A 26,036-nucleotide genomic window follows, 5' to 3' on the forward strand; every position below is an offset into this window, starting at 1 on the left:
GGCGCTGGCGTACTGGTGCAACCGTGTCCTTTCATTTGTGTGCATGCATACTTGTGTGCTGTCCACTTTGCAACACGCACTCGCCTTATGCCAGCCAAGCAGAAAATCTGGCGCGGGAATACACACGTGGGCGCTTGCACATTTGGCTGCGGCGTTTTGCGGGAGAGCAACGGTTGTGTGACGAGAAAAAGCGTTTCCGTTCGTCCTTTCGTTTCCCTTTCAAACCGGTGATTAAACACTCAGTCCTTTCATTTTGGACATGGCAGCCTTCTTGTTCTAGTTAGTCTCTCTAGGCACTAAATGTTCGTGGCGAGCAATGAAAGCGGCAGTTACTCTCATTCTGTCAATTTTTGGCTGAGAGTGTATGCTCGTATTTGCATGGCCAAATTCTTTTAATCCGAAAAGGACACCAACGTTAAGTTGGCTTACAGATACCAGCGCCACTCTTTCCCCTGGTGGAGTTGCGCGTCACCACGTATCAGGTCACCCGTGCCGTTAGTCGCTTAAGGCGCTCACGACGCCCGCGATCTTTGCAATATGTCTCTTCCCGTCGCTGTTCTTACGGCACTGTATCTAAAAAAAGAGCACTGATTTTCCAGGGCGCGCAAAAGCGGCCGCAGTAAAGGCCGGGTCGCGTTTTTACAATTGCTAGTAGGTACAGCGGGGCGTTGCGCTTTTGACAGCGCTCGACGTTTCTGCGCAGGCGCGAGTAAGGGCGGGCGCGAGAGAGAAAATCTGGGGGATTTTGCTCCTTGAATATATGACTCAGCCTAGGCACTACGGAGGAGGTTTCATGGCGCGCGTTGTATTCGTTTGTCCTCTAGACATACTGGCATTGCGGAGTACGGTCGGGTTAGTTTATACGCTCCGCGGCTGGTTGCCCAGGCGGTGAGGCAGGGGGCGCGGACGCCGCTTGGTAATCGTTGTGTCTGAAGGGGCAATTTTCTGAGTGGTGTTGTATAAGTCGCGGGTCGCTTTTTTCATAGATCGGATTTTTTACAAGCACTGCTCCAGGACAGCACATGTAACCGGTAAACGGAGGCCTCGGGAGAGCTCCTGAGGTTATATAAAAGCAGGCGGCGCAGGAACTCCGGGCCACCCAAGCGGTAGTGAGGGGATCAAAGCTGGAAGCCGGGCGGCCCATGAGTTGGGGCCGCGGAGGTCGAAGCGTGCCAGGGGGTGTTCGCTTAAAAAATTTACTGCCCGCGATAGCGGACAGCCGATCTTATACTCCTCTGGAACGCCCAAGCCTCTGCGAGCCCCAACCCACGGACCAGTCCGGCTTCTAGCTTTGATGTTGATGTCCCCGTTGCCGCTTTGGTGTCCCGGAGGCGCCGCCAATAATGAGAAATACTGACACGTTGTTTTCATTAGTAAAACATGATTGAATAAATATAATTGCGTCGAACCACCAACTTGCGATGCTAAGTTCAGCACCACTGCGCCCGCGACTTCTGCCGGCACACCTCGGGACAAGCGCATACAACGCGCACCAAGGAACTCCTCCGTAGTACCTAGGCAGAGTCGTATTCTGAAGGAACAAAAGCCTTCTCATCTCCTCTCTCGCACCCGCTCTTACTCGCCCATGAGCGTAAATGTTCGTCGTCTCCGCAAGTGCCAGCGTCAGAGCGGAAAGAAACTCGACCCCACTCCGCAATACCGGCACGCCTAAGGACAAACGCATAGAACACGCGATAAAAAACTCCGTAGTGCCTAGGCAGAGCCATATATACAAAAAGCAAAAGCCCCCACATTTTCTCTCTCGCACCCGCTTTTACTCTCCCATGCGCGCAAACGTCCGGCACCTCCGCAAGTGCCACGCTTCGCTGTACTTACTAGCAATTGTAATGTCGCGGCCCGGCACTCAGGGGTGGGAGGCAGCGTTTTGTTCGTTCTGCCGATGAGCAGGCTCCGTTGAGGGTATGGCAGCGGGAGCGCGCCGCGCATTCGGTCGAAGAACAGGTGGCGTTTGATGAACGCCACTGGGAACTCGCTCGAGAAAGGGCTTGTAGCCGACGGGCTGACCTGACCTTGAGAGAGCGCGAAGCCGAGGCGTTACGACAAAGAAGAGCGGCGGATCCTGAACTTCGCTTGCATTCCTCTTCACATTAATGGAAGAGTGGTCAATTTTTTTTGTCTGCTACGAATTACTACTGTTGATTCTGGTTTCGAGTGAATCCGGCTTGGCATCATTTCGGTTTCTGAGTGAATTAAACAGGGTGTCCAGCTATCATGCACCAAGACTTAAAAAAGAGAGCAATTACGTTACTTAAGAAAAACTAGCGCGCATTGTTTGCAGTACAGTGGAGTAGCCACCATTAATTATTTCGCTACTGAGATTTAACTCGGTGATTATAAATAGTTGTCTAACTCGAGAAGTGCTGTTGTGATGATCAAAGTGTCAATCAGGCATTTGTAGGCACCCCCAAATGAGATCTAACTGCGGCGTTTTGAGCGACGTACTAATTGCGTAAAATTTTTTTCCACCTGGTAAGAAACCCCACGGGAAATGAAAAATACGCCGTGGCAGCACTCCCACCCGCTTCACAAAGCAGCGCCCTCAAAAAAATTGACAGTGGCTTTGCTCGGCTATTCCAGGATATACGTAGCGAAAGCTAAGGCATAGCATGGTTAGCACTGGTTAATCTTGATTGCAAATCCATGTTAGTCTGGTTGTCTAGCTATGTTGGGGCGTTTAGCCAGTCGCTCGGCGCGCTGTTCATCTGTTTTCTGGGCGTTTCGTTCCCTCTTCATCTCGTTCCGATGTCGATTCCAGGCCTCCTCCTGCTTATCAGATTGTCGCCATCCATACTGCCGCCTCAACTGCGGTTGCGGCGCACGCGAGCTCTCCTTTTCAATCCTGCGACATGTTATCAGGCATGCGACGCAGCTAGGGTAGCCAGCGGAGGCGAACGCAACGACGAGGAACGTGATGTGACGTCATACCAAACAGCGCCGGCGGAAAGGCGCGGCGCTGCGCAGCGGCAGAACACCTGTCGCTCGGTGCTACTAGTGGCACATGCGCAGTAGTGACTAGGGAGCGAGAGAGAGAGAGAGAGAGAAATATCCGTGGCGAGGCGCGCGTTGTAACGTTATTTGCCTCCTCGGAGCACCGCCACGGCGAAACCGCAAGTTCGCGGCCAGTAAAACTTTCGCCTTAAAAGCTGATTGAAAGCCACTCAGTTGCCTGTCGCAAACCCGAAGAGAAAGCCCATCTTTTATACTGGTAGGGAAGTAGTACCAAAACCTGGTTTTGCGGCTTCGCAGCTATACCTTCCTCTGATTCTACGTCATCCTTATTATCTCTCTCAAGGCAGACTGATCACATTGACAACAAAAGCCTCTTGATAAAGTGGCCGAAGCGCCGCTCTGACCACGCACGAAGGGCGAAAACAGTGCAATACGCATAGAATGTTTCAAAATCCCGGCTCTGCTAGAACTGCATCGAAAGAGTGTGTGCGCATCCGTACTTCGCGTCAGAAACTTGCTTCGGACAAAAGGCAAACTAACGTGACGGTTTTATTTTTCATAAAAGTGTATAGGTGCTGCAAAATCACCTTTGTGGCAAAAAATGAAAGCGAAATAAACAGACCAGAAAGAGACCCACGGATAGAGAAAAGGCAAAACCATGCGTTGAAGCAAGTAAATGTACCACCTCTAAATGTGCCGAATTACAATCAACACGTCTCCAAAAAAAAAAAAGAAAAGGAATGCGCTCAGAATCTGCTCTGGGGTTTATCTGAATGAAGCGCAAGCATTTCATAGTACTGACGTGGTGTTTCGTGGTAGTATGCTGCAGTGTTTCGTATAATTGCGAGAACGACTGCGAAAGAACCGTGAAACAGAGAAGCAAGGTTGCAACACCGAATGGTTAACTGATATCTGCACGAGACGACGTAGAAGAGGTGAGTAGAAGCAATGTTCGCTGGTGTTATAAACACGCCGTAGCGGATGTAAAATTGGGATGGAATGACCGGGGAGATGTAGCAAATGAAGGAAATATATGCAACATTAACTAGCTACGCGAAACCATTATGAACCGCGATCAACCGTGCTCCGACGCCGGCGTGGCGCGTATCTCGATATCGATCTGCGAAAGCGGCAAATTGCGACATGTGCTGAGAGCTCCGCGAGCACTGCGTTCTCGCCGCTTTGTTGGCGTTGAACCGAGAGGCAGCACGGAGGTGAATTCATTCGCTGCTGCGGGCGCTATGTTGAAGTCGATCGTCTTACGCGACGGACGGAGGGACCGTTTTTCCGTTGGGTAAGGACAGAAATGCTCACGCCTTTTAAACCGTCAGATATCAGTGTGCTCTTGTTGTCTATGCATTCGTAAGCTCCGCTGAACACCAGCTGCTGCGTAAAGGACGCGTTCGAAGAGGTCTCCTTCTGCAGCTTCGCAGTACTTAGTCCGTTTTATCACATCTTCTGTGGCTTGCTTGATTGGCGATGCTGGAATTCTACGGCAGACATCCGTTATCTTTGCCTTTAGCTTACCTGACGTTCGTCTTGATAATGTGAACAGGATATTTCAGATAATCCCAACGAAAGAAATTGAGGGGAGAGAAGTCAGGTGCCCTAGTCGGCCAATTTAGAGGCCCGTGCCTTCCAATCTATTGCGCATAAAAAGTCGCATCCTGCCAGTGTCGTGCTCGGCTGCTGCTGTTGGCACCCAATCTTGCTGATGCCACAGAAGTGGAAGACGCGAGAGGGGGGACTTCGATGAGAAACTTATCCACCACTCCTTCAAGGATTTCGTCCACGTAACGCTGTCTAGTTAGTGTGTGATCGAAGAAGGTGGGACCGATTATAGCACCGGCGTAAATTCCGAAGCTCACATTGAACGACTACTTCGACTGATTGCGCTTTACCCAGTGTAGATTGGAGTCCTTTCAATAGTGTGCAATATGCAAATTTACCTGGCTGTTTCTACAAAAATTGGTTTCAGCTGTGCACATAATGTTGCTCAAACAATCTAGTGGCTCATCGGCTATTGTGAGGACACAATTTGACAAATCTACACGATTCCGCAGATTCCTATCTTTCAAGCATTGGTGCAAATTAAGGTGGTACGGATGAAAGGCCGAGTCATTTAGAATCTTCCAAACTGATGAATTGCAAATTCGTACCTGGGCAGCCACGTCCCGCACGCTAGCATGAGGGTTTGAGGCCATAAATGCTGGAACATCCGTGCTTAGGCTAGCACTGAAACATGGAGTCCTCCGTCACTGTTTCTGGAAGCTGGCGGTTTGTATCAGGTTCTCATAATTTCTGATTGTAGTTGATGCGTTGGGTCTACCACCACACTTCCATGACTGATATTTATTTCCGGCCTTCCTCTTGTTTTCCATTTGCAGCTCTCAAGGCAATGATCATGTTTACCTTCTGTTCATTATAGAGGCATGGCGACTTGGACAAAACAAAACGCGCCTTTCAACTTTTGCTTTGATGTTGTCAATTCGCGTTTGTGGTCATAGGTTTCGTGGCAAAAAAAAAAAAAAAAAGAAGGACGAAAACCATCCGTGCACGTTACGCTAAGCGAAGAGCTATCACAGCTTGTTACCAACTAACGTCAAGCGCGCGTGTTACTTCAGCTGGAGCGCGGCAGATAGGGAACCAAATCGATTCCGATTTCTTTCTTTATTTCCCATATTTTTTGCTGGCTAACTGAGGGAGCTTGTTCGAGGGCGCTGCTTTTTCACCCGGGTGGTTGCGCAGTCACGTGGTATGTTGCGTATAACGCGGGGTTTATTTATCAGACGGGAAAAAATTAGTACGCAATTAGTATGTCGCTGAAGATATCGCAATTAGATGTCCCTTCGCTGTGCCTATAAATGTCCCATTGACATTTGGCAATTAGGATAGTACGTCTCGACTTAGATAATTATTCACAATTACCTACTTAACTCTCAGTAATGAAAAAATTACTGGCATCTTCTCCACTGCATCGGAGACAATACGCAGTAGGTTTTTTTTGAGTAAGGCTATTGCTCTTTCTTTTTAAACCTGGATGCATGGCTGGTAATTGGGCCACCCTGTATATATTTATGACGTCTGCGTGCAGGCGACGATGTTTCCATCCGTTATAAATGTAGTAAATTATTAGAAATGATTTCTTAGAAGTCGTTAGCATTGCTCACTAGAAAGGGAAGCAACGCTGGGACACATCATTCACGTGCATTTGACACGCCGTTGATAAAAGACTGCCGAAAGGGTCAATAAAGCCTGCAGGTTTTTTTCAGGGTCAAAAAAGCATACAAAGCAATTTGAAGCGAGGCTAACATACAGAAACGTATTCAGACTCTAGGAATAGGCTGTCCATACCTTTAGAAATAGTTTTTAATTGGCTACCGCCTTCTCTTTCAAAAATATAGTAAAGTTTGTCCTGTGTGTACATTTATATATATTGTATATCTGCATGGTGTTTACAGTGGAAATTTAAAACATTGTAGAAGTTGTATACGGAAGTAATACGGAAGAGGTAGCCGCCGATAGTGTATCTGATGCGCTTTCCCTCATATTGTCAAGATTTGCAGAAGTGAAGCGAATGCATGAATTAAAAGCTGTGTACGTCCTCGCCAACAGTGATGCGGTAAGCCACAATAAAATTTTAGGTGAGAAGTTTGATGCACATAAAAAAAACCTGAAATGATGTGGGTGACAAAAGTGGTCATGACATTTTAGGCGTGTGGGCGAAGGGGGGAAGTAAGCTTCGTCATTGCCGGGGGGTGGGAGGGGTGGTCTGCCTCCTTCCGAAAACCTCAGAGGGGGCTCGAGCCGCGGAATCCCCGCCCAGTCACCTCCATAGTCGATGCGTGAGGATGGGACCCTACCCTGATGTTGGCAACTATAATTTTCTGCCTCAAAGGCACTGCAAAATATGGTTCGATAACAACGAAGGTGAGAAGGGAGCACAGACACCTGCAAAGAAAAGCTACGAGACTTGTTTTGGAAGCCGGTTGGCCAGATCACAGCGAAAAAGGTGCTCCCGTCACGTATGGAAACGTCTGCAGAATCTTACGTCTCGTACATTGAAGTCGTGTTATGTGTATGTTGAAAGGCCGATGCCGAGATGCGGGAGGACGACATGGTTGGGCATATCTTGAAAGGTATCGCCAACACCGAAATTAACAAAATTGATTTGGGAACCTACGTCTCCCCCTTCAACATTTTAATGTGCACAAATTTATATACAATCGACGCTATTACTAAGGAGTGCCGGTGCTTTCAAGCCGGCGCATTAGCCACGCGTTTCCTGTCTTCCCAACACAGCGGCAACGTCCTCTTGCGAAGACCACACGGCAGCAGAGCCATCAGTTCCACCAGATCAGGTGACACGGATTGTACGCCGCGATCTTGAGGTCATGACCCCTGCCCCAGTTCACGCGTGTGACTCGCGCTAGATTACGACTTCATTCGTCCAAGCCATTGTCCAGCAGGAGCTCGCCAACATAGGCATTCACTCGGTGAGCACCGTGGCCTGCGAAACACAAGCGTTGTAGAGTGCTCCATCATACTATCGAAAGCAGTGATTCGCTACGCGATGTCGCGACCCTGCTGCGCGGAGAACACCTGACGATCGATCGATATGCTTTACTTGTCACCGTAACGGCCACGTCGCTCATTACTGCGCCACCCGCTGGTCCACGCCGCCTCGAACTCAGTCTAGCCCTTGCCGCCGTTCGGACAGAAACCACTTCCCACCTTAGACGTACCCCAGTCGTACTTTCCCAACGCCGATGTTCCCACAAGGGTAAAAGTCGCTCACGGTCGCTGCGTGGTCACCAGTCACAGTAGCCTCCAAGTCGTCGCCCGTCGTCTCGCTCACAGAAGAGTCACCGCCGGTCATTCTCATTTAGCCCTACACGTCCCTATCAGAAAAACTAAGCAGTGCAGCGTCCAGAGGTGACGCTACATTAACGACTATCCCAAAAAATCATTTTCTGACACTGCCGACGAGGCGAATCCTGTTAGACGTTGATGTTGATGGTGTCACTATTTCTGCGCTCACCGACACTGGGGCGCACATCTCTGTGATGAGTGCAGAACTTCGGCGTCGCCTTCATAAAGTGCTCACGCCTGCCGCCTCCCGCATCTTCCGGGTCGCTGATGGAGGCACTCATTGCCGTTCTTAAGGTGTGCACCGCCCGCGTCTGCACTGCTGGTCATCCCACTTCGCTCCAATTTGGCGTCACTGAGAAGTGCCCCTATGACATCATATTTGGCTTAGTTTTTTTTTGTCCAGTCATTCTACCCTGATTTACTGCGCGATCGGGGTTGTTCAGCTTGAACTGCTCCATCTTCCCGATATTCCAGCCGACATACCACCACGATCATGCTCTCGCCATCACACTCGCTTGTCGCTTTAAGCTGCTACATACGTTATTTTGATGTCTTCACATGATATTCCCGATGACGACTACGCCTTGTCTCCGATTACCGACGTTCTGTTAGCCCGCGATGTCGCCCTTACTCACACCATTGTTTCGATTGCTGATAATACAGTGATCACTCCCCGTCTCAACGACAGCGTGACTACTAAGGTTATCCCGCAAGGCATGTCATTGGCCACCATTTCTGCACTTGATCCCTGCAAGATTGCCTCTTTGAGTGCAGACGTTCTGCCACCTTCTTGGTCGGCTACCTTCGCTCTTTCCTCTCTCGGCATTAACAAGGTAATCGCTCCCGATCTGACCTAAGCGCAATCTTCAAATATCTACCTCGTTCTGGCGTCCTATCGTGCCATCGCTGATTTTGACGGTCGCCTTCAAGGCCAAATGTCTTTCGTGATTCATCGAATCAACGCTGGTGACGCCAACCCCATACGCCTGCATCCATATCGCGTATCCCATCATGAACGCCAAGTCAGCCAGAATGACGTCAACACAGTTATTACAAAAACAGGATGGCAAGGAACGTGTCATTGCGTACGCCAGACGCCTTTTATCGTCCGAGCGGAACTTTTCCATCAGCGAACGCTAGTGCCTGGCTTTAGTGTGTGCCGTCCCCAAATTTAGACTCTACTTGATTGGCCTAACTTTTTCTGTGATTAGAGACCATCATGCCCTTTGGCGGCGCTCTTCGCTGAAGGATCCGTCCGGACGTCTTGGCCGCTGGGCACTAAAGCTCCAGGAACATTCGGTGTTGTGCACTACAAATCTTGATGATTTCACCAAGACTCAGATTGCTTGTCACGTCACCCTGTCGATGCTACCGACCTCACTAACCCTGACTCAGACGCCTGCGTACTGATGACTCAGACGCCAACGTTCTGGTCCTTGCTTCTGATGATATCCCTACCAAACAGTGACGAAACGCGCCTCTGTGGCTCCTCATCGACCGTTTAACTGCTCCATCAACAGACCATTCTGTTCGCCTGTTTGTGCTAGACCACAGCGCTCTGTGTCGTCGTAATCTCAACTCAGATGGCTTGGAGGTCCTGCTTGTCCTACCTCGCCATCTACGCCCTGGCGTTCTTCCCCAGCTTCACGACGTACCAACTGCCAGTCACCTAGGTGTCTCGCCCGCATCTGGCGTCGGTTTTTCTGGCCTGGCATGTACCGTTCTGCGTGCCGTTACGTCACTGCTTGTGAACGCTGCCAGCGGCGCAAACGCCCTTAAGCGCTGCCTGCAGGCCAGCTACGACCAATTGATATCCCTGCAGAGCCATTCTACCGCGCCGGCCTTGACCTTCTAGACAATTTCCTCAAGTCCTCTTACCGAAATAAATGGATTGCGGTCGCGACAGATTACGCCACGCGCTTCGCAATCACCCGGGCATTGCCGCCAAGCTGTTCCACAGACGTCGCTGAGTTTCTCCTTCGCCACCTAATTCTATATCATAGCGCCCCTCAGCAGCTCCTCAACGATCGCGGGTACTTCCTCTCATCAGTGGTAGATGTCCTCCATCGTGCTTGTTCCACAGAACATAAGCTCGTCACCGCTTATCATCCACAGAAGAATGGACTCACTGAGCTCCTGAACCGAATGCTAACTGAGATGCTGGCCTTAAATGTTTCACCGGATCACTGTGACTGGGCCAGCACGTTACTATTTGTTACCTTCGCGTACAATTAATCACGGCATGACACCGCTGGATATTCTCCGTTTTATTTACTGTTTGGCTGAGATGCTGCATTGCGATTCGAGAATCTCTTTCCTTCTGCGCTCCACTCGCCTACTGAATACGCCAGTGACGTCCTTGGACGTGCCCATGCAGCTCGTCAACTTGCCCGCGACCGACTGTGTGCTTGGCAGGATTCCCGAAAGTTCCGACAGACGACACAGAAGTGTAGACATAATGCATGGCTCTCTGGTCCTGCCTATGGTCGCCATGCTGCCGCGTTAGCCTATCAGGGAAGCTCCTCCCACCTTACACCGGACCCTACAAGCTGCTGCAACAACTCGGTGACCTCAATTACGAGAACAAACTCATGAGCCTTGCTTCTTCGACCTCTTCGCTACCAATTGATGTTGTTCACGTTTTCTGGCTGAAGCCCTATTGCCCTTCTGAGTCCTCACCTTAAAAAATAAATTATGGGGTTTTACGTGCCAAAACCACTTTCTGATTATGAGGCATGCCGTAGTGGAGGACTCCGGAAATTTCGACCACCTGGGGATCTTTAACGTGCACCTAAATCTAAGTACACGGGTGTTTTCGCATTTCGCCTCCATCCCCCATCGAAATGCGGCCGCCATGGCCGGGATTCGATCCCGCAACCTCTTGCTTAGGAGCCCAACGCCATAGCCACTGAGCAACCACGGCGGATAGCTCCTCACCTTCGCAGCTAGCCCCAGGACGGCGCCTCCGCCACCAGAGGGCGATGTTAACGGAGCGATCAATACACGGATGAACGTGAGGTTTGGCAGAGGGATGAAGAAGAAGATGAGGTTGCTGGCACGTGGGCCGGACCAGAAAAATATGTTCTCTCTCTCGCTATATATATATATATATATATATATATATATATATATATATATATATATAAACTCCCAGAAATAATTTGTTGTCACCTGTGATTTCTGGAATGAAACATCCACAACATTGAGGTAGTGGTGGTTGCGTAGCAAAGGACATTTCGCGTATTTTAGGAACACCTTGGGGCATCAGAACAAAACAAAACTATTATGGCAGCAATAACAATAAGAAGATGAGACGCCCCCTGAACCCTATGGTATATCGTAATAACTCCAGTGATGCACACAATGATTCTACAAGTGGTCAAATACAGCACTCCGTTAGAACAAATGTTTCGTGTCTCGTCGCCAGCATAAGAGCTATCAATCTGAAGGCAAAACAATGTCTGGGAAAGGACGAAAAACGAACAAGAACAGGCTACTATAAGACGAGGGTGTCTAGTGACAGTACTAACCTCGTAATAAAAGCAATCCAGTTTTAAGCGGTTCCACTTCGACAGCATACATTGGCCGGTCCTGGAATACCTTGGTAGCCTTGATGAAGCATTCTTTGATGAGGCCGACATCAGTGACAACCATGAAGGGCTTGTCGCCTAAATATATACCAAACACCTTGCCATAGTATTGAATCCACTGATCCATTACCTGCAGTTGGAAATATCGAGGGGTTTGGTTCACGTCACAATAAGAATGCAACTTTTATTTAAACACAAGAGAGGGAGAGAGTATAAAGGGAAGTAAAGACAGGGAAGTTAGCCAGTGTAAGTACCGGCTGGCTACCCGGTGCTGGGGAAAGGTTTAGAGGGAATGAAGCGTGATAGAAGAAACAAAAAAAAAATGAAGTGAGAAATTCAAACAATAACACCATGCTACGCGCTACAACTTTCAAAGTCGGTCGCACAATTCATAAGTCCTTAAGACTGACTCCTCCCATAACCAGTATTGGTGGATTTATATGACCCGCAAATGGTCATGGTGACGGCGCCCTCCCTCTAACTTGCGGTTTTCTCGCGCCGAGGGGCCATAGCTCTCAGACATTGGCTGCGCAAAGTGAGAAAGTAGTCTAGACTCTTTCTCGCCCATGCAAGACATAAAGGAGCTCACCTGAATACGATCTTTCTTGAGTTGTTTCCAGTTGCCCCATAGGAGATCCGGTTTCGGCCCCGGTACACCATGCCTTTCAAATAGACCATGCCGGTGACGTCGCCGTGTCACCCAAACGAAAGCGCCGCACACAGCTAGAATAAGCGCTGCTTGCAGGAGCATCACGCGCGTGGAAACCCTTTGAACGCCTTTACCGGAAGGTGTCGGCAACTTGAGCCTGGAATATACTGAGAAGTTCGGACAAGAATTTTAGAACCGCACGAACCATGCGTCACTGAGCATACAGCTAAACATCACGAACTGCATGATGTCAGGCGCTGTGATGTCAACAGTGCATGATGTACAGGTGCTAAGCTGCTCTCACTATGTGCGTATCGAGATTTTATTAAACATGATCACTGTGGACACACACCTTGCCTTTGCGTTCTCGCAGACACCAGGTCTACCTTCACATTGGGCTTGATACGGTTTCACAACCAGAAATATCGCCTCTTAAATCTGAAGATAAGTTCAACGTTCCTATGGAAAAATGAATTCGCTTTTATATTTTTATGGACAGACCAATAATCTTCCGTTGGAAATACGGCGGTAATGTTGCCGCGAATAAGTGCTATGCACTCACGTCAATCTGGGTGTATTGGCACAGATGTAAAGTGCGATGCTTCCGTGTTGATCTGTATCCACCCTTTGTAGCAATTGCCATGATTGGGTGGATGTCTCATTTCCCCTTTATTAATAACACACACTATCTTCCCTAGATGGAGGCCATGGCAGAGCACCTACGTCCTTGGCGGTGTGGCCGGACAGCTGGACTCAAGGTATGGCCACCGTCTGAGGAAGGGGAGCTCCGGTGCGGCTAGTCTCCCGACCCCCGCCCACCTTCACCCAACCAAGGACATGTAAAACATTTTTATATATCTCTCTACGTGCTTCGCGCTAGTGATTTCTTCGAGGTGCGGTCATGAAGGGGCGGTTGTCGTTGGCCAGCATTATAGCCTTCCAAAAGATTTATCCTTAGTAGCTTACGGCGTTTTGCAGGTGAGAATGCTCAGTATTCTATGCTTGTTTGTACGATCCAAACATCCCGCTATTTCTCAGCACCATAATAATAAATATATCTGTCTTGTGATGGCCGTCAAACGCTCATGTTCGTGGAAGGCGTCTCCATACAGCTGAGAGGGACACCTGCTGAAATAGCAAGTTGTGCGTTTATCCCTAAAAGGGGATTGGATTATGTGAACGTTTAGCAAAGAATAAATATGAACTTAATCAATATGCGAACTGTTACGCCGCGCAATAAATTTAAATTTTGTTGGAATGAAATCCGTCAAACCTCGCTATAACGAACATGAATTTAACGAAATGCGCGATGTAACACAGTTTTAACTTAACGAAATTTTCGGTCATTTCAATCCTGTACTTGGAGACTGTATGACTCGTAAATAAAAAAAAAGACTATGTCGAGCAAGGTAAAAGCTATTACAAGCGTCTTGCTGCATGAAATTTTTGAGCGGCAAAACCGCTGTCAAACCGCGCGTATCGGTACGCAGTCGGCAGGAAACACCGCGGCGCCATTCATGGCGTTGTTAAGCAACTCGCAGAAACACCAGCGCTGGCGATCCCTTCTGGGGAAGAGGAATGGGGAGGAATGGGACGCGCAATAACATGATCAAGCACGTCGTTCGGGTGGGGCAAGGAGAGGGCAGGAACGCGCGCCTCTCTGCCTTCTCCTCCGCGCGTGCGTCCGTGCGCGCGCCACGCGCGGTACCGATCTTGGAGGTAATGTATGCGTGGCATGTCGAAATGAATGGTGCCTTCACGCGCATTTCGTTGTTTTCGCGCGATCAGTGTTGGCGGTCGCGTAAGCTCAATTTTCCGAGTCACGGTGTGCAGCGCTCACTCGCGTTGGGACTGCCAGTTCGTCGTCATCGAGTGAGATTTGTGAAGATGACATGATCTGTCATGGAGTGAGGTCTGTGACACCGATAAAACCGCGAACTTACTTCGTGCAGTCTCCACCTTTCAGCCGAAACTGGCTTTTTTTCTTTTGGCGAATGATCGGTCCGTGTTTTTTTACACTTTTCCTTTTTAATTTGTGAGTGCCGGCAGCTGGCGCTAAGCACGGACAGCTATGGCGTCCTAGATTCGCAGCGCCGCGCGACGCGACCGATGCAAATCTCGGACACCGTGATCCACGTTAATGCGTTGCTCTCAGTGCGATGTGCACCGTGCACACTGGTGCTCATAACCGCTCTATTATGGCCCAACGTTCTTGCTATATTTTGTAAATGCTGACAACGCAGATATTATCCATCCGGAATGCTCTGGGAATTTGTGAAGTTGCCTTTAACGCGAAAACTTTAAAACCTCCAATTACCGAAATTGGTGACTTAACACAGTTTTTCGCTGCAAGTACCACTTCGTTACATCGAGGTTCGACTGTAGTTGTTTCTAGTGCAGGTCGCGTCACACCGAAGTTGGTTATACCATGAAGTAGAATATTCCGGTGATAACTTGGGCAAGGTTGTGCAACTTCAGGCAGGAGATGCCAACAGGCGATGACAGAAGTGTTGCCATCTGCCTCATCGGCCTCTTCGCGCCTGATGGCTAAAGCTGATGTAGTAGGCGTTACGTAGTAATTGCACGTGATGCAGTTTACATACTTAGAAGGAAACCCAATACAGTAGCATTTTGGAAGAAAGCCACCAGCCTTTATTGTTTTTGCGGACGCAGAATTAGGAACGCGAATGCAGGCGAGATAAGTGAGATAAAAGGTAGGTATGTTAACTCAGGTTGCGCGCGGTTGGCTACGCTGCGCATGAGAAAATGGAAAGAAAGCTAAGAAAGAAAAATACTTATTGTGCTCGAACCATCAGATGAAGATCCATTCACGTATACGGCCACAAGCGCTCCCCTAAATCAAGAAGTGCATAAGCACTTTGACGGCCTTCTACACACTTTATGTCTGCAGCCAAGGTCCCAGGATCTCAGTCAGCGAGAGGGGCCTGTCGTGCAAGTGGCTAAATCTAGTATGCAGAGCTTGCCGTTGCGAATGGGAGGTTGGACAGTGTCACGGAGTTTGCTGTATAGCTGGATCACGTCCGCATGAGGGGCATGCGGCGACGTTGGCCATTCCGATGAGGAATGCATAAGCTTTCCTGAACGCGACGCCCAACTGCAGGTAGCACACGAAAGCTATTTCACTATGGGAGAGCCCAGGTGGCAGGCGAAGTCGCAAATCATGGTCCTGTGAGGCCGAGTAATCAATGGTGTGCGTGAATATATCGTGATACATACGCACCATATCTCTTGCAAGGATGTTATTGCAGTTTACGACGCCAGGATAGTCCCGGAAATAACGTATTCTAGGGGGTGTGTGGGCTAATCTTGATAGCAGTTTGCGCTAGGTGCCCTTGTAAGGGTTTCAGTGGCTGACCGGCCTATCCTAAGGGTGAGTCGCTGGATAATAGGTGTTCATTTAGGTTCCATTAAACAGACTACATTTCTCAGGGTTGTGAAAGAAGTTCTGTAAACTAGGCGTAGGCTCAGCATTGAATATTGGTACGCACTTACGTTGCAAGCTAAAAACGCAGAATGCTTAAACCTGGAGTGCGGTATTTGAATACAAGGAACGCAAATGCTTCCCACAAGAGCCCTTAAAATTTTCCCAGCGCTTTTTCAGCGAGAATTAGGAATACCCAAAAAGTTGCCCAAAAGAATACTAGTGAAACTTGATGCGCCAGACAGTTCAATAGGGGAATTTCCAGAGTGCCGACAAATGGAAAAGATTGCAGCACGGTAAGCCATCATTGCGGGAAATAGGAAATCTTGAGCCTGAATCCACAGAAAGGAGGTGAGCTATGCACTAGAGTCTCTAAGGCGTGTATGGAAAAACAACGTTCTGATGCATGTACTTTTTGGTTTTTGTAATTATTTTGTTATAGTTGTGCTTTGCAGACAAGAGATCTTTTTTGCATCTATACAAGTGCCCTTTGGTGTTTTGCGATGTTCTTTTGGCTTTGCTAGCATGCGATACCACAAAACTGTGGAACCAAATGTATTCCTGGTTTTGTTGTTTTTTAACATTGATTGTCTGTGTACGCTAGAATACTGTTTCATTCGGTTCTTATTTCAATCTATGTGGAAAGTGCAATATGTATTCGCAAATCAGTTCTGCGGCAGCCCGCGAAATGGAAGAAGGCTCGTGAAGGAAAAAAAAATTTCCTTCACCCGACTGTGGGTGAAAATGGGTCAATGGCACTTAGATGAATGGCAATTTCCTATTTCGTGATTGTAATCTCTTGCCTTTTATTGTGGCTGACTGTTCCATGTAAGGTGGAATTCACCATTTGCAACACTGTTGCAGAGCCTTCTTTTTTCCCCGCAAAGTGTACCAAGGGCTACTAGGACTTAATTTCTGCCCAAATTTTGAATACCAATCGACCAGCGTGCTTCATGATTTGGACAGTTAATCGTCATGCTACACATTGTCTTCCTACTCTGTTTGCGCTGTTGCGGATAAATAAGCTTTCCTTTAATGTGAACACTTCTCATGAAATGAAAGCAAGCTTAATTAAAGATTTTATAGCATCTGGCTCTATTAATTTTTGTTATTACAGCACAGTCAAGAAACTACCATTATTATTTATTTTGCGTCCATATATTATTTTAAGGTGGAGTACCTCGACAATGCGCTTTTTCTCAAATGATACCTAATCTTTGTTGGTTTATGCATTAGGCTCCTGTAGAAAGTTTGAAGGTGAGATCGCCTCGACTACTCAAGAACAATATGTAAATTAATAATAATACAAATCTGTAAAGAAATGAAAGAAAGACAAAGCTGATAATCATATGAAAGAGAAAGATGCAACAACGGAGAGGTCAATCGACGTGTTGCCTGTCAGCGCCGCTACCTCAATGCCTCATACACTTTTCAGCCATCATCTGTTGCTGCAACGGTCCTTCACGTGCTATGGTATGTCCAAGCACTAGAGCAGCTGAAGTTCGCTCCAAACTACATATCACAGATACGCCACTGCATTGATAACTGGCCATGACCACTGATCGCAAACACTGATCTTACCACGTCCCAACTAAGAAGTATTTTAGAATATGTTTGCTTCTTGCTGCGGGTGACGCGCTGAATAGGGCCTAAGGAATTTTTGCATTGTAAAAGGGACCTTGTCTAGTATTCGTAGTTTATTGTCAATATTCTTCTTTCTTCAACTTAGAATCGCAAGAAGGATGTGATATAAACGACCTCGATTTGATGGCCATTGAATCACTTAGAAGTTAAGCGGCATACTCCGTATATCCTGCAGAAAAATATTTGTTCGAGGGCGAATCAGAGTCATTGCACCTATATTTAAGCGAAATTATGCCTGTAAATACGAAGTCAGCATGCTCATTTCCAGCGGTGGACCTTTCTTGGACTGGCCCGGCCTTATCTGCCGGTAGCTACTCGGCACAGCGCTGCTGTCAGTTGTTGAAGATGGCGGTTCTGCTTCACGTGTCCACAGCGTACGAGCAACAAAATGTGATTCATTTTGTATGGAGCAAGGGACGAACGTCTATTGAAATTTACATGGAAATGCAGCCCCCATATGGGAAAAGGTGTCTCGCTGTAAGGTAAGAAGTGTGAGGTGGTGATGTTGCAAGTTCGCGAAAGCGCCGTGAAGACTTGCATGACAATGATTGTTCAGGTAGGCCGGGCATTTCGCTGACTGACGACATTTCCTGCGTGGATGCAATGATGAAAGCGGATCGTCATACGCACCTCAAGGACAATTCTATGGAGCTGGGCATTTCATATGGGATTGCTTATGACATCGTTGACGGTTCCTTAGGGTACCGGAATATTCCATGTCGCTGGGTCGTTAACCAGTTAGATGACTAGATGAAAGACCAGCGAATGATTGCATCAGTGAATTATCTGCAGCAATATGCCTAGGAGGGTTAATGTTAACTGGACAGCGTTCTTACTGGGGATGAAACCTGCATACTGCATTTCACGCCAGAATCGAAGCAGCAGAATACGCTGTGGGAACATCCTGGTTCACCTGTGACAAGCAAATTACGTTCAGTGCCATCAATTGGGAAAGCGATATTAGCGGTCTTCTGGGGCTCGCCGAGGACTGTTCCTGCTGCATTTCATGCCACAAGGTGCAACCATCAATGCCGAAATTATTGTTCCACACTGCCATGTCTGCTGGCTGCCATCAGGCGAATACGCCAAGGGATTCTCGATACGCACAACGCGGTTATCCTCCACGACAATGCGAGGGCACATGGGGCAGTTCTAACCGCCGACCTCCTCTGGTCATTTCACTGGGAGAGTGTAGACCACCCACTACACATGCCAGACCTCGCCTCTAGTAATTTTCACGTTTTCGCTCCACTGAAGACGTTCCTGGCAGGGCACAGATTCACGTGCAAAGATGAAGCCAGGATGATGGTCCGACGGTGGTTTGAGAGTCAGCTGGACGAATTCTACCACAGGGGCCTCTCAAATTTAGTGCTGCGATGGGACAAATGTCGGAACCAGTGTGGGAACTATGTGGCAGAATATCGTAAGGTACGTAGAGTAGTATGTTCGTGATTACCTGTATGCGCCTTGTTCTGGCTAATAACAAACTCTAGGTTACCCTAATCTTTGACTTAGATCTCTCTTGGCGGCACTCGCACCTCGGCGTTGGTGTTCTTTATCTTAACCTGAGGCAGACGCAACGCACGAACCAAACTCGGAGGATCAACCGAGCGAGCGTCTTTTCGCTGGCACTACATGCGGGCGAGAAGCGAGCGAGGGCGATGAGGAAGCGCAGCGCGAGACACATGGAGGTGCGTAGCCCCTTAGTGTGCGGCGCATGAAGAACACTTTACGTGCCATCTCCGGTGCTGACGTGAGCGCATATAACGAGCGCGCTCGCGCAGCTGTGGTGAGCAAGCAGGTGCGCGCGGGGAGAGAAGCGAGAGAGAGGGGATAGACGGCACATCCGCTTTTCCCTCACATGCCGTTTTGAAAGCTTGTCTGATAAGGCACTGAAGCTTCGCCTTTTCTGCAGCGTAGAGCTTTACATCTACAGAAAAATTTCTCCAACTCGGCATTGATAACACACTCAAAGAACTCTGCGCCGCTCACATCACCACACAGATGGCGAGGCTTACGAAAACTTAAACAGGCAGAAGTATCCTCGCCAAACTAGACGGAAACGTAGAACCACAAACGGATAAACCAAGAGACCTACCCACACCAATCAGGAAACGGCTCCCCATTAAACATTTTCCCAAATATATGCATCCCGTGCACCACAAGGGTAGGAGGATTGCCAGTGCTCTGGCAATCCATAAGGAATGTAAAATAGCAACCGGGTGTCATCTACGTCTATGCGGCTGAATATCTAGCTCTGAATAGATCAGTCACAGCGGTAGCGATTACGGGTACACATGCCACAGTCCTTGCCGCCTCCAACCGTGTACGCACATCCGCAATGGTTGAGCAGGTGGCCATCGCTTCTGGCGTTACAAATTCACAGGCAGACATTATCTTCAGTGATTCCAAGACGGCCATACACAATTTTGCCCGGGGCAGAATTGCTGAATCCACACTTAATATTCTTAGTAAGATCACCTCACCAGATAGGGATATTGAATTAATTAGGGTAGCGGCGCCTTCTGGCAACCCTGGAAACGAGGCAGCTTATCAGACCTCCCGAGCTTTAGTCGGCTGGGCGGTCGCCACCTCCGCAGTGGGGAGAGCAAGGATAGGATAGCCTAATTTCATTTAAGGATCTAACCCACCTTCTCTGACTTGAACGAAGGAGGTTCCCGCCCCCATATAGTAAGCTCAATAAAGAGCATGAAATCACCAGGAGGAGACTGAAAACACACTCCTTCCCTAACTCGGTTGTTCTCTCCCATATGTTACCATCACCATTTTCTCCTGATTGCATACTGTGCGATGAGAGAGCTACGCCCAACCATATACTTTGGGGATGCAAAGATGATCCCCCACCTCCAGAATTAGGGGAAATCCTGCTTCCAGATGGCTCGGAGACCCTTCTGCGCAGCTCGGACCCGGGCATCCAAGACCGGACCCTGAAGTGCGCCTATGAGTTCGCCAGTAGGCTTGACCTGCTGGCCATCTAGTAGGGCCATGTACCCCAGTCCTACATAACTATCCGACTAAATAATCTCTCTCTCTCTCATTGACATGTTCAGTCCATACCAGGCAATTCCTTTATTTAGCCAATTAAATAGCATGTCACCTTCTTGTGTGTGACGTTATTAGTGACATCACTATTTCCGCTTTCTATTTCCGGGTTTTCAGAAATTTCGCCAAAGTCGTGCTCACGTGCTGGGTCTCTAGAGTCCACAATTCTGTGCTTTGGTGTGCGGTAATCTGTGATTTCTAATTAATTATAATTATTCCGGGTACTTCAGCAACTCAACTTGTATCTAAAGGAATGCTCTGATATGATATCTATAACAAAATCCACAAATTTTGTGCTGTACTATTTTTATTTTAATGTTTTCCGATTTGTTTATAATTTAGTCCCCCGTCGTCTCAGAAAGTAAACCGGAAATGCTGTGCAAGAAAGGAGAGCGTCACTCGATGCTCGTACAACCAAAAATAGGGGCAAAGACTTTCTGATCCGCCGTCCTATGTGTCAGTTGAAGTCGAGGCGTGCCGAATACTGTCCCGATACCGCGGGAGGCCTGTCGCTATGGTAAATTTCCCTCTGTGTCTACTCTATAGAACACTGAAGATTTCATCATATTGCTATCAATGCGTTTCTTCGATGAACAGTGGGAAGGCACTCCTTTGTCATATTGTGAACATACAACTAAGTAAAGCCACTGTCAGATTTTACTTGAACAATAAATGGCACGAGGTATAAAAAAAAGGCTCAGATGCAACTTACCCGCGAAGACGATGACTGCTACTGTAGCCTTTTAGCGCTTCTTCCGTCGTTTACCCTAAGGATACCGTCCCGACTATCTAAAGTGATGGCGTGTTACACAGTTATGTGTTACAGGCACTGGCTGGGCTTAGCTTGCACACAGAAAATATTCGCCACGTTCTACGATTTATACCTTTGTGAGCTACCACAGAGGCCCCAGTGATACAGCTGCATTCTTGCTCGGGAAATAAGTGGATCGATCAGGGAATCCAGCTGCATCCACTTCCTACAGAACAAATGTTATGGCGGAGCACCGACCTATTGTGTTTCTCATTACTTGGTGAAGCTATACGTCACATGCCGTGCTTTTGTGATTGACAAGGCGTAGCACTTCTTTCTCCCTCCATAAATCTAGAGTATTATGACTGAAATTTATATCGTATACCTTTCTGTAATGCACTTGGTTGTGCGATGGGCAGGTGCATGTCTTCGAAAATACAAGGCGTAGCACAGGCGATTCAGCATCGTTGAGTAGAAAATTAACGTCCCTCTGCAGCTCACGCGCAAGGAATGCAACGTTTTTTTTTTTAGCAGTGCTTGTAACTTTTTGCGTTTACTCATATATAACACCCCCCTACAACAATGCCTCAGGGCGAATCTAGGTATGTTAATAAATAATAAATAAAAAGTCGCCCATTCTAATATACCTGCGGCCCAGTCGAGATATCATTGTCCCTTTGGCAATGGCGAGGCTATTACCTGAGGTCATCCAATGCACGAAAGCTATGAACAGTATGTGGGAAAACAAGCACATATATTTACTATGGCCATCTCTAGCTAACACGTAGAATAAATACTGCTTCTCGGAGTATGCCGGCCTCCACTAGTCGTCACCACTATCGGTGTCGGCATCGGAGTTATGGCCCGTGTGGGTGCTTCGATATGCTATGCAAGATGCTGCATTATTAATGGAACGAGCACCAAGCGACACTCTTGTTTCTTGCGCAGCACTTCCGGTTCACCTCCAGAGACGACCGTGGCCGAAATTCCAAATAAGTCAGCAAAAGTAGAAAAAAAAAAATAGCGCAGGACAAATTCCCGGGTTTCATTATAGATATGATGTCTGAGCATAAGTTTAGTTACAAGTTAAGTTACTGAAGTGTTGCAAAAATTAGAATTAATCAGAGATCACTGAGGTGACCAGGGACTAAATTAAAAATAAATAAATAAATAGGAAAATACAAGACAGTACATATTCACACGCCTTGTGAATGAAACCGCTACAAACACAGGACGCAGGGAGATGACCACACAGGGCGGTCTCCCTCCATCCTGTGTCTGTACGGCTTTTATTCACAATGTCTCACAACTGGCCTACACCTTCGCCTTGCTAAGATATTCATGGGCTTCATTATAGATACGACATCAGAGCAAAATAAATATCTGGAATAATTACAATTTAACAGAAAGCACCACCTCGTGAGGCGACCGAGGACAAAATTCAAAATAAATCATAAAAAATATAAAAAGAGCACTGTACAAAGTTCATGAGATCCATTATAGATACAACATCAGAGCATAACTTTAGTTACCAGTTGAATTACTGAAGTGTCTGCAATAATTAGAATTAATTAGAAATTACTACCTGCTCAGACGACCGAAGGTGAAATTCAAAATAAACCATAAAAAATAAAAAAATAGTACAGCTGGAAATGTATGGGTTTCAAGCACGAAACCCATTAATCAAGACACCAATCATTCGATCACTGACTACCGCACCCCAATGCATAGAATCGTAGACTTTAGGAACTCGGAGTCGCTGAATTGCTCCTCCGGGTTCGGTTCGTGCGTTGCGTTCGCCTAAAATTAACCTAAAGAACCCCACGCCGAGGTGCGTGTGCCATTAAGAGACACCTAAGTAAAAGAATGCGGTCGCCTACCATTTTTTGAAATCAAAATGTGCTTCTGACGAAGTTTTATGGTTTTAGATGAATTTTCTATGAGATCTTCTGATAATTACTGCCAGCAAGAGAGAGAGAGAAATAAACTTTATTCTTAGACCAGGCTTCTTGAGCCTAAAGTTGGGTGGCCTCCTCAGTCCAAGTAGCCATGGCTCGCTGCCGCCGCCCGAGCCCTGTTCACCAACCGTAGCTGGCTGTGAGGGCCTTGCGTCACCAGCAGAGCCTCCCACTGGTCTTCCGATTCATCCTCTATATCCGCTTCTTCCTGCATGTAATGGCCTGGTGGTGATGATGACGATGGTACCTCGCGGTTATTTCTGCCCTCCAGCACCATATAGCGCAAGGTGTTGGGCGTGTCCGACGGGCAGAACTTGCAGTCTCGCCCGTAGGTGCCAGGATACATGGCGTGCAGCAGTGTTCCATGCGGGTAGGTTCCAGCCTGGAGTCTTCTCCAGGTTACCGCTTGGTCCCTACTCATCGTCTTAGGCGCGGGTGGGTAGCGACGCCTCTGCTTCCTGTAGTGCGCCAGGATGTCCGAGTACTTCTTGAATATCCGTTCATCTTCCTCGTCGCAGTCGTTGGTCCGTGTTCTCTGCGCGTCGGAGATGGCTCGGGGTGCATGATCTCGAGCCGCGGCGTGCGCCGCCTGGTTCCCCGCGAGAGACTCGTGTCCCGGCGTCCAGAGGATTTGTGCTGTTTCTATCTCGGTGTTGGTCAAGACCTGAAGTGCTGCCTTTCCGATCCTTCCGTTCACATACCTCCTGCATGCTTCTTGCGAGTCCGTCAGCACGGCAACCAGGGTCTTCTTGCACGTTGCGATGGCCAGGGCTATGCCCAGCTCCTCCGCTGTACTCGCGTCCTTGGCACGTATGGATGTGCCTGTAAGTTGTTCGCCCTTCTCGTCGACCACGCTGATTGCAAATCGGTCGTTTGTTCTGTACGCAGCTGCGTCCGTCTATCTCACATTTTCTTCTTTGCTGTTGGTGCGTTCAAGTATGTGCTTGAGCGCCTGTATTCTCGCCTGTCTTCTTTCCTTGTCGTACTCGGGATGCATGTCTCTGGGAATGGAACTTATGGGTAGCTTGTCTCTGATCTCGTGGGGAATACGCTGAGGTAGGTGCCTCTCATCCTCGACTTGGTAGCCCAGATCTTGGAGCAGAGCTCTTCCCGTTTTTGTTAGCTTTAGTCGCTCCAGTTGGTTGACGTTGTCAGCTTCCACGAGCTCTACCCACGTGTTGTGAACTCCCATTTTGAGTAGTTTTACTGTGGATGTGGAAGGGGACAGGCCCAACACAATTTTGTAGGATTTTCTGATGAGGGCGTTTACTTTGTCTCGTTGACTGTTCTTCATGTCAACGTATGGGGTCCCGTAGGTGACGATGCTCGTGAGCAGCGCTTGTATTATTCTCGTGCAGCCTTCGTCCTTGAGTCCGTGCCTTTTGCTCGTCACTCTTTTGATAAGGTGTTTTATTTGTTGCATTGTTCTCTGAATTTTTTCCAACTCTGCTCCCCCGGCCCCGTCTTTTTCAATCAGGAGTCCGAGGATGCGGAGCCTCGTTACCTGCGGAATCATGATGCCTCCCACCTTTACTTCCGGGTCTGGTATATGCTGCGGTTGTCGGCCTCTTGTGCGCTTTCTTAGCACCAAGAGCTCTGACTTTTCTGGTGCGCACGTCAGTCCACAAGCTTCCCGGTACCTCTCCGTTGTGTCAACCGGTTCTTGCAGAGCGTCTTGCTGTTTGCCTGTCGACCCTCCCGTAGTCCAGATGTTGAGGTCGTCAGCACATATTGCTTGACCAATCCCTTCTTGCTTCAGTTGTTTGGGTAGCGAGCTCATCGCTAGATTGAATAGCATCGGCGAAATGACAGAGCCTTGTGGCGTTCCCTTTCGCGGTATGTTGAATTTCTCAGAGCGCAAGTTGCCTATCCCCACTGTCGCTGTCCGTTCTTCAGAAAAGCTTTGATGTAATTATATATATTTTTACCGTAGTTATATATGTTGAGGTGTTGCAATATGGCTTCGTGTGACGCGTTGTCGAAAGCCCCTTTCACCTCAAGTGCGAGGATAGCTCTTTTGCTGTGCGTGTCCAGTTTGTGCATGACTATTATTTGATCTGCAGTAACACGTCTTGCGCGGACAGGTGAGCTCTAAATCCGAACATGGTGTTTAGGACGTGTCCGTTGTCTTCGAGATGTTCGATCATGCGGTTGTGCACCATGCGCTCATAGAGTTTACCAGCACAGGAGGGGAGGGATATAGGTCGAAGGTTCTGCACGCTGATGGGCTTGTTGGGTTTAGGTATCATGGTTACCTCGGCATGTTTCCATTCCGGTGGTACTTTACCGTGTTCCCAGCACTCGATGTATTTTAAGAGGGCGTTTATAGAGCGTCCGTCAAGGTTCCGGAGTGTCTTGTTGTTTATTCTGTCGTACCCCGGCGCCGTGTTGCGGGTGAGCTTACTCAAGGCCCTCTCTATTTTGCTTCTGTGAAGGGCCGATCCAGTTCTATATTTGGTTTGCCGCGATACTCGTCAAAGTGCGAATCTACAGTTATGTTCCGCTCTGTACCGAGGAACTTCTCCTTCACTTCTTTGATGATGTCTTCCTCTTTCCGCGGGTGGTTGTGTATAAGTCTCTGCACTTTCTGCTTTGCGGCGTTCTTGTTCTCCTTCTTTGATAGGAGAACAAGAACGCCGCAAAAAGAACACTAATTAAACACTTCGTTCACAGCATATGTCAATTATAGTAAGTGAAGAATTTCTTTAAGGGTATAAAACTTGGCCAGATCCATTTTGGCGTTTACTTAATTGTCACAGACCCCGTGAACCAGGCCCCAACGGCGAGCCAAATTCCAAAGCCGACTTAGCCTCTAAAAACAGCCCCACGAAAGCACGGGCGAATAATAAGAGGCCTCCTAATGCGCCAGGGAACGCCAGTTGTGGTCCCAAGACCGAGCCAGAACTGTCAAAACTCAACAAAATATGTTCTTCAAATAAGGCCGTCACGTACAGATTTCGGCTAGGTGCATCACAATGCAATTCAGATGGGTGTTAACAAGACTCTGGAAAAGAATGAACGGCAAGCACTAAGAATTCAACACGTACAGCATATAGAACTGTAGAGAGAAGAAGAGGAGAAGGAGAGGGAGGAGAAG

General features: G+C 48.1%; 1 protein-coding gene across 1 annotated transcript in view; it reads right to left on the reverse strand.

Moving 5' to 3' along the window:
- LOC126538859 (cytochrome P450 3A29-like) overlaps positions 1-21,153 on the reverse strand; it is a 41,886-nt gene extending 20,733 nt beyond the window's left edge. Inside the window, exons 1-3 of the mRNA XM_050185584.2 lie at positions 20,943-21,153; positions 12,022-12,248; positions 11,373-11,562 (exon numbers count right to left, since the gene is read on the reverse strand). Coding sequence (XP_050041541.1) covers positions 11,373-11,562; positions 12,022-12,183 — 352 coding nt within the window. The 5' untranslated portion in view covers positions 12,184-12,248; positions 20,943-21,153. The remainder of the gene's footprint in view (positions 1-11,372; positions 11,563-12,021; positions 12,249-20,942) is intronic.
- Between the last annotated feature and the right edge of the window lie 4,883 nt (positions 21,154-26,036).

This window comes from Dermacentor andersoni, chromosome 8 (assembly GCF_023375885.2).
Source record: "Dermacentor andersoni chromosome 8, qqDerAnde1_hic_scaffold, whole genome shotgun sequence".
Lineage (NCBI taxonomy): Eukaryota > Metazoa > Arthropoda > Arachnida > Ixodida > Ixodidae > Dermacentor > Dermacentor andersoni.